This window comes from Corapipo altera, unplaced genomic scaffold (assembly GCF_003945725.1).
Source record: "Corapipo altera isolate COAL_440 unplaced genomic scaffold, ASM394572v1 1, whole genome shotgun sequence".
NCBI classification, from domain to species: Eukaryota; Metazoa; Chordata; class Aves; order Passeriformes; family Pipridae; genus Corapipo; species Corapipo altera.
Genome location: NW_020884873.1, coordinates 3,327,321 through 3,342,446, shown reverse-complemented (window position 1 = coordinate 3,342,446; position 15,126 = coordinate 3,327,321). Strand labels below are relative to the sequence as shown.

At 41.6% G+C, this 15,126-nt stretch overlaps 1 protein-coding gene across 1 annotated transcript in view; it reads right to left on the bottom strand.

The window, feature by feature from the left end:
• Positions 1-13,595, bottom strand: part of BCAT1 (branched chain amino acid transaminase 1) — a 59,108-nt gene extending 45,513 nt beyond the window's left edge. The window contains exon 1 of the mRNA XM_027662321.1: positions 13,442-13,595. Within this exon, the coding sequence (XP_027518122.1) occupies positions 13,442-13,450 (9 nt within the window). The 5' untranslated portion in view covers positions 13,451-13,595. The remainder of the gene's footprint in view (positions 1-13,441) is intronic.
• Between the last annotated feature and the right edge of the window lie 1,531 nt (positions 13,596-15,126).

Genomic DNA, 15,126 nt, shown 5'->3' with positions numbered 1-15,126 from the left:
CAAGACTGTATTAAGTTGCCAAGAAATTACACAAGCATGACAGTTTTACACAAGCATGATGTATTTCCTATGTCATGTTGTAGAGCTATGGTATATGTAACCACTTTTTCTAAATTGAAGATAGAACAGTATTTCAAAGTTTTCCTTCAAAGATACTGAAAATTAACATTCATTTTACCAATTCTGTAAAGCCTGTATGAGAAAAAAAAAGTGTAAAGCATTACACTAGATTAAACACTATTAAAAAAAAATGGGGGTTATGTGTCATTTTATCACTGTGAAATTCTACTATATTTTATGCTTAATAGTTGTCATCTTCTGCTAGAGGTTTCCCAAAACTGGACATTCAGCTTCTCTATTTGGTCTTCAAACTGCCTTAGACACACATCTTTTCAACATCTTTTAGCATCATGACCCTGCAATCACTGTCTCTTGGCTATGCTGCTGTCTTTGGCACACCTTCTCTACCTCTGCTATGCAGTCAGATCAGTTTTTCCTCAAGCTGAAAGACCATTCTGCTACAAAAATAGGCCCATGTCCTCCCTAGGTTTCCTAGAATACATGAGTCTGCCTTCACTTGTCCTGAGCCTTCACATTTAGTGGCTTTTGAGACACCAATTCTTTGTTCTTATTCTGGACTATCTGTTCTATAAACTGCAATTCCAACAGATGCTTTGTCAAACTGCTGTGCTTGGGTTTTAGATACAGCGTTGTCTCATTGGCTCACCTTCAGTAATGAAACAAGAACTGAAGATTATCAGAAACTTCATCACTATAAACTTGTGCTGCAAACTGCATTTCTTTATCTGTAGTGCACGAGATCATTTAATTAATAATAAAAAAAAAAGGTTCCAGTTCTCCAACATGTTTTGCAGTTACCTCTGTGTGCCATGTGCTTTGTCAACCTTTTTCAAAGAAAACTGATTCTTTGATCAGTTCCACGCTCATTAATTTTCCCTGTTTGGTAACTCTTCTCACTACTGGGGAACAGAAAACTTTCCCTAGCAGAAGGCAGGAGTAAAGAAATACACTGCCAATAATTTCTACAGGATTCACACTTTCAGCTAGGAAATGATTTTGGCCACTTTTCAAAACAACTCAAGAGCTGCAGCTTCAGAAAATCCTTAGTCATCTTTGTTGGTTTCACCAGTCAGCTTTTCAAAGTCAGCCCACAGACAGCTCCGATGCCTCCACTCTGAGTGAGAATTTCATCAACAGCACCACTACCCTGGTAGAGAACTACCACTGACAGGGAACATCTGAAAACACAAACTCATGCCCATGAAAGAATCACAGACAGTGCTTTTTTGGGCAAGTATTGGCTATTCACGGAGGAGGAGAGCCTAAAGAAGCGAATAAACAACAGATGCCCAGCTGTGACTGCACAGAGTTCCTTCTACCAAGGCAACTCCATCTCCTGCTATGCAGAGAAACTTAAAACCAGGACTATCTTGTAGCAGTCATCAGGCCCCAGAAAAGCTGGAGCAGGAGTTTCCTCTGAAGTCATATGAGAGACAATTTTCAATAAAGAAAGTCCTTTCTGAGACATTTCTCCAAGCTAAAACAGTGTCTTACTGCTTTTTCCCCATGCTTGCTTCTGGCTACTAAGTGTCTAAGAAATATTTCATCCTTTAATTTGCACTGGAAGGATAATGAAATTAGAACACTTATCAGATTGCAGGAATATAGCAGATCAGAATAAATTCAGTGCCCAACTCACACTACAGTACTGCCACAGGCAAGGCAAGTGAGGGGTGTGATGACCAGCACTTTGTCATTCAAAGCCACCCAAATCACAGTTGCCTTTCTGGACCAGGTATAGAATAGAGTCCAACGTGCACAAATGCCATATATTCTGTGTGTTGCTACAGTCTTATAAAAGCACCACCATGACTTCAGAACAGCTTTCATCTCTTCCAAAGAAATGTTAATACGTGTTGGCAGCCACACTACATAAAAGATGAACTTGAAATAAAATGAAACAGTAATGATGTTCACAGCTTTAAAAAAAAAAAAATCCACACACTGTCAGACAGAGAGAAATTCTGAAAAATTGCTGTAGGGTCGAGTCTTATAATACTATTTTTAATATCAACTAAAATATATATTTATTTAATGACATTTGTGAAAGACTTCCAGAGTTTAAGAAGCTCATTTATGGAATCCAGTAGCCAGGTATGTTAAGCTCAGCTGTCATGGAAGTTGGTGCATGATATAAAAATATTTTTAATTCTGTCTTTATATTGCAGGTATGTGCAGAGGAACACCCACCTATATGTGTGTTACCGTGCAAGTGTCTCCAAGTATCTTCACTGTGCTGGGTCATTTACACGACAGAGCAGCACAACTTACCCACCAATATCTTTTAAATCTGCTCTTTACAAAACCAAGACGAAAGAAGCAAGATGACTTATTCTTAAAGGATATTTCTAACCACTCATCAAGCCAAACAGAGACATTTGAGGTATCTTGGTTAGAGTGGAGCACTCTCCAAGCATTGGCTTGCCACTCTTCAACATGAATTCAGAAGGTGTGCAGCACAAAATCAAGAGCAGCTACAGTGATACACCTCGGGTACGCACAGATCAGCACTGGGGGCGGGGGAACAAAACCAAAACCAACCAAACATAAAAGGACAATTTGTTATAAGTGGCTTCAGTGTGTAGCTTTTAACTGAGTTCCCGAGAATTTGTATTGATTTCTACACTTTCAATACACTTTTTAAGACTACTTTTCCTATTATACATCCACCCTGATGCCTTGTCAGCTTGACATTATCACCTTATTGTGGCTGTTTATTCAACCTTGAGCTGGCACTAATGTTGGTTAAACAGTGAGGCAGTGCAATAACAGTACAAAACAAGGGAAAATAAAAGGCAACCAGCACAGCAGAAAATGAAAGCTTCCACACTACTTAGTGATAATTTTGCATCAGAGCAAAGGCATCAGGGCTTAGAACATAGAAGAGTTCCTTTGTCTAAGAAAACTACATTGCATAAAGTAAGGTTGAATTGAAATAGACTATTATTAAATTAGTCCCAAAGACTGTGCAGGCACTTATCTGTGGCTCTGGCTTGAAGAGTTTATTTGCTTTAATTTAAAGCAATTTAAGTAGTTTGAATAAAACTGAAATAAGCTCCTCTTAAAACAAGCATCACTGTTTTTATTATGTCTATATAAAAGGCAATTCAGGTTATATGAGCACTTTCTAACTTATTGGTTAGAAAATTCTTAAAACAGAGAACACAAAGAAATGAAAATATTCAGCTAGCCCATCCAAGATTCCTATTTAGTAACATTTATAACTACATCACAACTGTCAAAGAAGAGGAGGTTGCGTTCATGAAATTAAATACATGCAAGACAATGTTGCCAATGTAAAAGTCATTTCAGTCAGCACTCAGGTGAGAAACCTCTCTTGGAAATAATGTCAATTTTCTGACTCGGTGCTTAAAATAATATTTGAATTAGTTCAGTAATGCCTAACCTGTTGTACAAGAAAGCTTGTATCGGTTTATCTGGAAGATAACAAAGCTAGGCAAGGTGAAAGATTACTTCTGAAATCCAAAAAGGTTGTGTACTTGGTAAACTTAATTATCAAGAAGGCTAAAATAAAAGAGTTCACTAGAAACAGAAGACAGATTAATTTGTTGTGACTGACTCTAAGGAGAATATGAGCAGGGATCTATTCAGCTTCAGGCTAAACTTATTTTGCCAGAAAAAATTGCAGCATTAGCTGTGACTTACACCCATACAACATGGAGACTAAAGTCTGATCCTTCCCAACAGAAAAACACTGAAAACCTACCATGCAATGCAGGACACAAAGCAGCTGTAATCTCTGTGTGGTGCCCCTTTAGGCATTAGCTAATTTGGCTTAATACATTTCCTGCATATCCGTACAATTGTCCTTCCTATTTCTTCAGAGAAACAGGCAAGTACCCTAAAGAAATGCTCTTCACAAATGCAGTGTGCTTTAACCTTGATTTCTAAGCCCACCGTTCACACTGTTCTTGTTTGTTTTCCCTCCTGTTGCTCTCACTCCCCGGTGCTGTTTCCTCTGTCTTCACAGTTAACTGGCTCTTCCCTTCTGATGAAGCAAAACAGCCTCGTACAATTAGGGGAAGAGGCAGATGACCTAATGGAGCTCTTCCATCTCTAACTCCTATGAACAGTGCCTCTAAGTGACTCTTTTGTTGGCTTGTTTGTCTGCTCTAGCATTAATTAGGTTTTTAACAAGTGCATTGTTTGCTAGAATGGCATAAAGAAAAACATGTTAAAGCCACCAGCTGGATCTAGTTGACCTATAAATTCATCTACCTGTTTTCTAACTAGACAGTGTCTCATGGGTCTGCGATATGGGGATTGCACAAACAAAGTAAGTGAAAATTCTGAAAAATCACCATGGTTTTACTGTGTTTAGGCCCAGTTCTCTTTGATCTTTTACATCAAACCGTCAAAAACAAAGGGTATAAATACTGTTACATAGTTTTCTGTACCACTGTAAAAGGGCTTTGCTGTTTACCACAAGGAAGCTTCTCTTCATTGTATTTTCCCTAACATTTCTCTTTGCCCATGTATTCTATAATGCCAGGTACTAAATCAGCATTTTAAGATTTTATAGTAAAACTAACCAGGATGCATTTTTAACTGCACTGCTATACCAGCAAAGATGAGCCTAAGCATAATAAAAATTAATCTGCTTATTTTCCTCAAAGATTCAGTTACACAGGTTATATTTCTTATTCTGAATCAGCTGTTGAGATAAACAACAGATCTGATTTAAAGATGCATAAAATATAGCTTACAATTTGTTTGTGAAATTGCCTCATGGTGGAAACCACACAGATCCTGCAGCTGATGACCAAGGCAATTGGCTTGATGCAGTTACCAAATGATAATGAAAATAACATGAAGGTACAGAGAGCAGAAACAAATAAAGTCATTGTCTGAGGGTTTAGAACTGGAAGCAAGAAAATTTAGTGCAGGAGACCAAAGCTTCTGCAGTTTGCAAATAAATAGGTTCCTGGGGGGAAAAAAAAAACACATAACCAAACCACAGCAGAGACAGGGATGGATTCCAAAATGAGAACTGACATGCTTAAAGAGAAGAGCTAGCAGACAAAATCCTGTTTTTAAGGACATAGTCCTGTTTGCAACCTCACTCATAACCACAGCAGAACCAGGAGAAATACGGGGTCAGGCCTGAATCACTGGCCTGTATAAGGGGTCATTTGTAGCTATTCTCAGAGTGCTTAGACCGTGTCCCATTTAAGTCCATTTTGCACTGGAATAAAGGTTTACATAAGACCTTTGCTGAGCAAAGATGAATCGCACACTGAAAACGAAAGCTCTGAGGAGGAAAAAGAAAGACTGGTTTTGGAGGAGGAAAGAGTTACTGTTTTTCACAACAAGTCCTGTGTACAGTCGTACTAGAGGTGATAAAAGAGTAACTTACACAGCTGTCTCTTGAATAACATCAAGTATAATAAAACACTCTGCAATTGCACATGTGGTGGCTGGTCTGCAAAGGGCCAACACAGGCTGGTTTGGTATCACATCTTGCCCTGATAACTTCATGTGGCCTGTTTAATTAATCACCAAGTATCAAGCGCCACTGGTGCAAAGGCACAAGAAGTACGACTTTCTGTAGTGTGCTGGCTGTCAGTTCAGTTATTCCCTGTTCCCTGCTTCCCAAGCAGGTGGTTTTTCTGTGAAGGGTCCAACAGATGAAGCTGATAGAGCATGGCAGCAGCTATCTAACCTGGGATCTGAATCAGGTCTGCAGGTACACTCTGCTTCACTAGTCAGAGGAGTACTCCTAACAAACGTGCTTCTTTGCTATGCTGGTCTCCTCAAATGGCTGAGCAAAGCCCCTGGGTTTTGCTTACAGGCAAAACTGTGTACACCCAGATGTGTGTTCTGCCTGGACATGTGGCCACAGTGATGTAGAAGGACCCAATCTTGAGCTTTCAAGGCTCATAGAGATCTAGGAGGTCTCTTTAATCAAATAGTGCAAAGTAGGGTAGAAAAAAAAACAAACCACATGGGAAAGACAGCAAGCTTTGTCTAGCGGTGTTGCAAACACTGTGTTCTCTTGGATTCTGATAGCGGGCTGGAACTGTTTGTTCCAGATAAAGAACCAAGACCTTCAATGTTTATAAGCTTTAAATTAATTTTCTCACTGTAATACCTGGAAGCCTGGCTCTACAGTCACAAAACCTAAGTAAAGGAAGGTAGAAACATCTGTACCTTCTACAAACAGGAAATTCAGGCAAAGGTTGTCCCATCCCACACCTCACACTGGCTAGCAGCTGCTTCGGGGAATTCACTGGGAGGTGACAGGTGCCAGAATGGGACACGTGCAGCTCCCCAGGAACTAAATCTATAGCTCCTTTTCCTTAGAGAGACATACACATCCAATCCATTACAGTTCTTATCAGGGAAAAAGAACAAATGTAAGTGACTGATGTGGGTTTGGCTGTTCACCTATGCAAGCTGACCCATACAAGCTGCAGAAGACCCACCTATACTGAATTCAGCAGGTGTTAAGTCTGGCATGTTAGGTTTGAAGCAGTGGGAGATCTCTCCCTAGCTTTTGCCAAAGCCTGGGTTATACCCTTGTGACGCATCTTTTGCTGTGTGTTCAAACACTGCCTTGTTTTAAATAGACACAATTCAACAAAGTAGAAAGGAAATTGAAGCTTTCCCCTTGATATAAGGGGCACTAGGAACAGAGCTAACCCAAAAGAAAATCCTTGGGACCTGTCTGTGGACAGCACGTCTAATAATGTTCTTGTTCAAACAACAGCAGAGATGGAGCATATTTGCATGACAGATGTGCAGCTCAGAATATTCTAGGAACTTCCTTGCTTTACAGTCTTTGGGTTGCAGTCAGTGGGTGCAACAAAAGGTAAGGAGCGTAATCCACCACACCAAGCAAATGTAAATAATCCCAGGGAAGCTTACTAACAATCGAGGAAAAGCAGGGCACAACTACAACATCACTGTACAGTGTCACACATCACCCCAGTGAATGCGGACAAACACCAAGATAACACCTGTAAGAAGTTGCTTTTCTTGATGATTCCTTCTTAAAAGAGGTAAAATGTTTCAAATTAGTGACAAAACCAGATACTCCACCTACTTAGTATGTATTCAACTGTGTTAACAATTCTAAGGCAGGGGAAAAACCAGGGATTATAAGACTCCAAAATTTTGGAGCTGCGTTACTCTGTGTCTTTTCTAAAAACCCTGTGAGCAAGCCCTTCATCTGAAGTCCCATATCAATTGTTGACAGTGCCCAGAACAAACTGAATGCCGCCCAGGGAATTTGAGAGCAAAATATCACCCAACACATTAAAAGTGGCCTTGGAAAAGTGTGGTCACAGGTATTTGCAAAGGTGTCAGCATTAAGAACACAAAGTAAAGAGAGAGGCCCTTTGCCCAAATTACAGCCTGGTAAAAGAGCACCACAAATGAGGAGTGATGCAGTTTCTGTTAGAAAAATGGTAACTTTGACAGGCTAAGAAATGGCACTGTAATGAAGATGATAAACAGGTCTATGGCAAATAATGTAGGCTTGTCTTCCTACAATTCCACATCTGTGCCAATGATCAAACAGCCCAGATCAGCTCCACAAATCTAAATTGCTAAATGACTTGTAACACCCCCATGAACCAGGGGTTTTGTCCAGCTTCAATCCACATGAACATCAACGCTCCTGACTAGAGCATCTCTGTCATATCTGAATGTATTCAGCAAATCAGAAGCAGCCTAAAACAGTTTAGAATTGTATCTGATTTGTCCACTGTTGAAATCCAGTTCATCTGGAAGCGGCAGGACAGAGCATTCATTTTACATGTATGTTCTAATAAATATTTTGCCCAACTGACACAATAAAAACATTGCTGGCTGCAGCACAACACCTTAAAAGAAAATCCAAAAGGAAACAATGGTAAATGCTAGATCTTCAGATCAATGAAGAACCGGAAAAAATGCTGATGTTACTGAACTTCTATCTCCAGGTATCAGGAAGAGAATAAAACTGTAAATGCCAAAAATTGTCTCTGAAAAAGTGTTGACAGGCAAAAGATAATATTAAAAATATTAAAAAAACCCCCAGATTATATACTCATGATGGATCAATGCCTCAAATATATGAGCAAATGAATACAATATGATTTTTTTCTGCATGCATGTACACATCCAGCTGTACAGAAATGGTGCCTGTGTAGCCACTATGCTACAATTTCTACTTCATGCTGTGAAAGGAATAAACTTGGCTCACATTATACTCTTATACATTATACTCCTGAACTACAAATCCATAAATATACTTTATAATCCATAAATACACTTTATAACAAACTAACAATAGATCCTACTAAAAAAAATTACTTCTGCTTCTATTCATCCAGGAGCAAAAACTTAACCTCTCCACCTGTTCCCTCAAAGTTTAGAATCAGGGAAATAAAACCTGTATCATACATCTGGTAAGAAACTTGCTTCACAGCCAGCCTGCTAAATATGTTGAGAATATCACAAGTCTTAAAATCTGCTATGAAGTTTTCTTTCCCCTACTGTTTTGGTTTAAAATGTCTTTTATTTTATTGAAGGGTGAGAGACTCTCTACTTTAACTAGAAATTATAAGATATAAGAAAGAAGTTATACTATTACTGCTGATTTTAGATGGACTTTATGTGATTTTTAATGACTTGCATGATGATATGCAGTTGGCTAATTCATAGTTTTGTAACAGTAGGATATGCAATTTTATATGGTAAAGTTACATATTACATTTGAGATGCAGTCATGCCCACATTATATAAAATCAAAAACGCCTCTTTTATTCAGTTTTTCCAGTGTTTCATTTTCCACGTATCAAAGGAAAAATTCCACAGTTTAGGACATTTAACATCAAACATCACAGGAGTGAAAACTGCCAGACAGAACCTTCACAGAAGCTGTAAGAATTCTAACCATGAACTGAATTTTACTTGCAGTCAGTTGCATTGAAAAGAAGTAAAAAGAAGACTTTGAAAATTTAATCAAAACCAAAAAGAAGCCTTTTTTTTTTTTTTTAAGGCAGTACTTTTCTTAAGGTTGGTGTTTTTATAATAATGTTTAAATCTCTGAGATACCCCCTTAACTTTCCCTTGATATTAGTAACTTCACTAGGAGTGCTGACATACCTCTTCCTTTTCCATGGGCAGCACCTACTGGTACAGTAATTCATGTTTAAAAAATTATTCTTAAAATACATGAGGAGAAAAACAAGTTTAGCAAAGTCAGGATGTATTCTGATTATGAGAAAAAAAGTTCAACCTCTCCTGTAAAGCACCTGGACTTCCTCAAGACAACAGAGAGGAAAATACTGCTACTATACTGACACGTTAAAGAAAGTACCTTCTGCAAAGAAATCTGCCTACAGTGGTGACTTTAAAGACCACCCTTACACAGAGTTCTTTGTATTGTTAAAAGCCAAGCAGTCGGGACTCAGAACAAACATGTACTGATCCACATCACTGTGACAAAAACTAAAACCTAGTTTAAAACAAAATATTTCACTTTCTAAGCTTTTATCCAAGGACCACAGGAAAATCCAGCCTGGAAGGGACCTCAGGAGGTCTTTAGTTCAACCTTCTGCTCAAGGCAAGGTCAGCTCTAAGCTCAGACCAGATTTCTCAAGGCTTTATCCAGTTGGGTCTTGAAATTCCCAGGAAAGGAGACCGCACATTCTCTCTTGGCAACCCACTGCCTGACTGTCCTTGTGGGGAGAATGTTTTCCTTATATCCAGTCTGAGCCTTTTCAATTTTAATTTATGTAATTTTCTCTTGTCCTCCTAAAACACATCACTGCTGAGCCTGGCCCCATCTCTGTAACTTTCCTCTAGATTTTGGAAGGCTGCTATTACATCACCCCAAAGCCTCTTTTCCAGACTACACACACCCAGTTGCCTCAGACTCTCAGTGTCAACGTTTTTAAAAAAGCTCATTCTCAGAAAAGGTAATGCAAATTCAAACATTTATTACAGAAGTGATAACTGTCGAGACAACAGTCTAAATGAAATTAAACAAGAGGACATGACTTGTGTGGTACTGATCTCTCCAAATCCTAGCGGAAATTAATACAATCAGAACCTCGTGGAATTAAACCCTATTTGTACGCCGGGGAAAACAATTAATTTTCTGTGCTTACTAGGAGTAATCAAATATTGTGTGGGAAATGCTCTAATAGGCAAACTGAATTAGCAGTAGCTGTGTACCTACTGAGAAGTCATATGTTGTCCTTCATTAATGCTTCAGGTATAATCTAAAATAAAACCTGGAACACACTGCACAGGGAAGTAAATGAGTAACTCTGTTGGAATGGTATTATGACATTAGCTTGCAAAAAGAGTAATAGACGATGGGCCAAAATGCACAAAAAACTAGATGGGTGAAACTTCTTGATCATTTCAAAGACAGTTTCAACTGTTCCCATTTAACTTTCGTACCATTTGATATACACGCTGAAGGGCAACATCAGGCCTTCCCATGAGTATGGCACTGGATTTTCCTCTGCAACAACATATGGTTACACTTGCTAAATTGCCTTTCTGCAACAGGTGCTTTATTTCACGATGTGGTATCACCTGCCCCTTTAATGTATAAAGTCATAAAGCAATGAAGCTGTTTACAAGGCAAATGGGGGCCCCCATTCACTTCATCCTATGTAAGAATAAGAGGTTTCAAGCTGCAACCATGTAAGTGACTGTGAATAACAAATTAAGATCACATAATACTTTGATTTATGCTCGACTACCACCTAAACTCAGAAATTTAAGATGAAGGTTGGGCATTTGATCTCTCCATTACAGCTATAGTGGCAGCTGGATGGCCACAATTTATTATCAAAAACCACAATCAGCACTGAGTGCCTTGAAGTCATAGAAGCCTCTGATGAGCTTATCTAGCACCATGAAGTACATAACATGTCACTGGCTGAATGTGCCAGTCCTCATGTGTGGCCTCAGAAGGCTGATTGTGCAAATTTTACAGAGAGAATTTACACCTTACTTCCTTCATTCTAACCCTGAGGGTCCTGCCCTAAAACCTACTTGTAACCTTCAGTTCCTTATACATTCAGCTATGATTATTCATTTAAGAAAATAGCATAGCAAAAGGAAGCAAAGAAAATGATGTCTGTTCTGGTTCTTTAGCATGCCCACATCAGATAATTTGTTTTAAAATGGGTGAATAAATTCAGAGCACCTGAGTGTTTACACAATTAATGAACTGATTTATCTCCTTTCTTAACACTATCTTCCCGGGGATAAACTGATGACTAATAAAACCCATTTGAATTATTTTCACCTACCAAATTCTACCACGGATATGGCCTGTGGATTATTTTAGCAGGATGCCAGCTATCTAATGACTGCAACCTTCTTTTTTACCTATGACTTTGCAGCAGATTTCAATGCTCAATTTCCTTGGGAAAAATCAGCATATCCACTAGATCACACAGTGCTAGGAGTGCTAGGCCTGTCAGTAACAATCAGTGCATTAGGTGGACAAGGCAGGACTGCAGAAACCAGAGGCGTAATTCATTCCTTATACATAACATTACTTTAAACAGAACAGAAAGAGAAGGTTGTGGTTGGGCTGCAAGCAATTCCAAGGAAAAATGGAGGGTTGTGACTAAATGCAGGAAATGATGAAGGGAGAGATGAAGGGATAAAGAGGTGTAATAATGTTGTTGCCTACTGATACCTTTATAAATGTCTCGGGTTTTGCATAAATATGATAATCAAATCATAGTTTTCTGTACCTTTGCTCTACAAACACACAGTGACAGCAACAGCCCTGCAGAGCTGACAGTCTGAACAGAGGAGGCAAATAAAGGGGAAAGGGCTCAGACAGAGCTGACTTGCCCAAGGCCACATCACTTCCAAGTGGCAAGAGTGTACTTTCACTGCTGTAGCTGTTGCTTCCCTCTGTGTTTCCTACAGTAAAAATAGAAAGCTAGGTTTGTGCAGGTGAGAAGATTCCAATGAGGCGTCAGTGCTGCTTTGAGCAGACAGGTTGGTAGGTCTATGGCTTGGGTTTTTTGTCAGGCCATGCCAGAGCATTCCTACCAGGTGCTGGACAACACCCTGGAGACCGGGATCACGCTTTCTTTCCTAGGCACACAACAGGTACATCAGAAGTGATCCAGAACACCACAGTCTGCCTCACTCCTTGACATGCTTCATTCTGAGTATTGTGGCTGTGGAAGCTGCCTGGGGACGTCTCAGACCAGTTTTCTGCCACTCTCCAGTTGCAGAGAGGGCGAATGGGGCTACAAGAGCCTCCCGAGGCTTCTCCAGGGGCTCACGTGTCCCAGCCCTGCCACCATCAGTGCCACCTCCACCAGTGCCAGAGCCACCCAAGGGAGAGCAATGTTGGTGAGCCCTAGGATGAGATGTGAGTAACACTTGCCATCACCGGCAGAGAGGAGCTGGGCAGACACCTGCCAGTCACATACCTGTTGTGCCCATATTCCTTCTGCTGTAGTTACCCAAGGAAAGCAAATAACTCAGTCTTGTTTTTTCCTCAGCTGTTAACTTTGGCATCAGGCTGCAGCTGTGCAGTTGAGAGTCAGCCCAGCACAGACCTCTTTCAAAACCCAAGAATTATTTTTAGTGCAGCTGTTCCACAGGGTGTATCTTGGCTGTGATGTTCCCTCACTCTAATTGAAAAGAACCCGTGCTATCTCCGTGCCCTTTGCCTTGACAAGGAAGACTTCTTTTTAATCCCCAGATCAGCCTCACTAAGCAGAAGAACATAATAAACATGACATTTATAAAAGGATAGTCCCCACAAATGCTCATCTGCCACATCACTGTTTGCTACCGACAACTCCTCTTCCATTATTTAAAGTTGGTTGTGAAATTACTCAAAACCTCTAAGCACATGTTACTGGGTTTTACCCATAGTCTATTTTAGTACAACGGCAGGCATAAGACCTTTAATAAACTCACAGACACGGAAAGCCTTGATGTCTGCCAGGAGACCATACCCTTTGCAGGTTTGTTTTGCTGGTTTGTTGTTTTCTTTTAAGTAATTGAGAGTCCTCTGTTACAAATAAACAGAAAGAAATCCCCCCCAGAAGAAATTATACACCTTCCCTTCCCCCCTTCTCCATCCCGACTCATTATTTCTCTTCCACCGAATTACCTCTTTTCCACACATGCTGTCTGCACGGAAAGAGGTACAATCACACACATCCTGCCTCCGAACCTCAAACAATACATCTTTGGGGGACAGAAACCCCCTTCGCAAAGCACCAATAACAAACCGGAGCATTAAAACCTGTAAATACAAACCGATCAGCTACCGATTTGCCAAGGAAAAGCTCCGCATCCGCCGGACGGATGGACGAGGGGATCTCGGCAGGAAACCCGCTCCGCTTACCTTGATCATGCTGGCTGGCGGGGGGGGATGTTCCTGCCGGGATTTCGGCGGGATGGAGCCGGCGGATCTCAGATCCCCGGGCGCGGATGCAGCGGCGGCGCTGGGCGGGCTCGGAGCAGGGCGGTCCACCCGCTGCTGCTGCTGCTGCTGCCGGGGATGGGGCTCCTGCTGCCGGGGATGGAGCTGCTGGCGCGGCTGGGTCTGCTGCCGCCGCCGGGCTCCGATTGCATCAGCGGGCGAGGGCGGCGCGCTCGGCGGGCGCTGCCGGAGCTGGGCGAGGGGCTGGGGGCCGCCCCGCCCCGCTCCTCCCGCGGGCACGGGCACAGCCCACGTCCCGCATCCCACCTCGGGAAGCACCGGGGGGAGCCGACCTCCCGCCCCCCACCTCTCCACAGGGTCATCCCGTCCCTAAAATGGCCCCGCGCCGTGCGCTGCTCCTGCCAAGCGGAGACAGTAATTAAGTGCTTTTGCTGGGAATTGTACTGAGGGCAACACGCTCTCAGCCCTCTCTCCCGTAACAATCGTTACCAAACTCATCCTTTGCTGTCTCTGAGTCATTTCCTCTGTCTGGCGCACACACACCAACACCTCGCAGCTACCCCTCCCATCGTCAGCAAGCCTTGGGCTCTCCCGCTGCCTTCCCCATCCTCCGCTACTTCCACGGCTTGTGCCGAGTCCTCCAGCGCTGCCACCCAACACAGGAGGGGCCCACCCGACCCGTTTTGTTTGGGGACAGCTGACGTTTCACAGAGGGGCTCTGGGTCCTCTCCTGATGATCCGTGCTCAGTCCGTGCTGGGCAGAACCTTCACAGCTCTTCACAGCCCAGCTGGCCAACATTGAGCCTCTACCGCTGATTGCTGTGTGCAGATACCTGCCAGGCAGGTCACCAGCACCTGAAGACAAAAGAATAAACATCAGAGGCCGATCTGCTCTGTTAGTTCTACACATGCTGCTGCCAGTGAAAGTGTACAGCAATAATACAATAAAATCATTAATTTTTAAGAGAAAATCCCAGTGTAGCCACGGTGTAATGTTCACAAAGTGCTTACTGCTTTCATCGTAACTGATTTTACGTTTGAGTCTTTTCTTCCTTTACTACTGTTCTTGTAAAGGTTTTCTCCTTCTGATCTGCTTGAGAGTAGTTGTAGAAAGCTGTTTTATCTCCCTGCTACGCTGTCAGCAGTGCCAAGTTCTGCTTTGCAGGATGTACATGAATTATTCTCTCTTGTATAGTGCCAGAGATTGGTTACGTAAGCATAAGCAGGTTTTTGTTCCTGCCACTCTTCAGCCAGGTAAGAAAGTGACAATTAAAGAATTTACAATCGTTTTGGATTTCAAAGAAACACAGGTAAACGATGCTACCCAAAACACAAGTTCACGTGAACAGTGGTGTTTTAGTGGCTATTTAAGAGAGAGGAAAGCGGGAGTAAAAAAGGGGAGACAGAGAAGGCAGCAAAGAAGCATCAGATGGATACAGTTAATAATCAGAGCACTGCTACTCAGTGCTCATGAGAGCAATTCAATCTGTTCACAGTGAGTTATCTTCAGATTTCAATCATAATGTAGGAAAAACCATGCTGGGTCAGGCCAAGGGTCCATTTAATTCAATACCCTGTCTCTGGCAGTACACAATAACAATGCCTAGAGAAGAGTTTCCAGAAGAGAATAAGCACATGGGGTACTT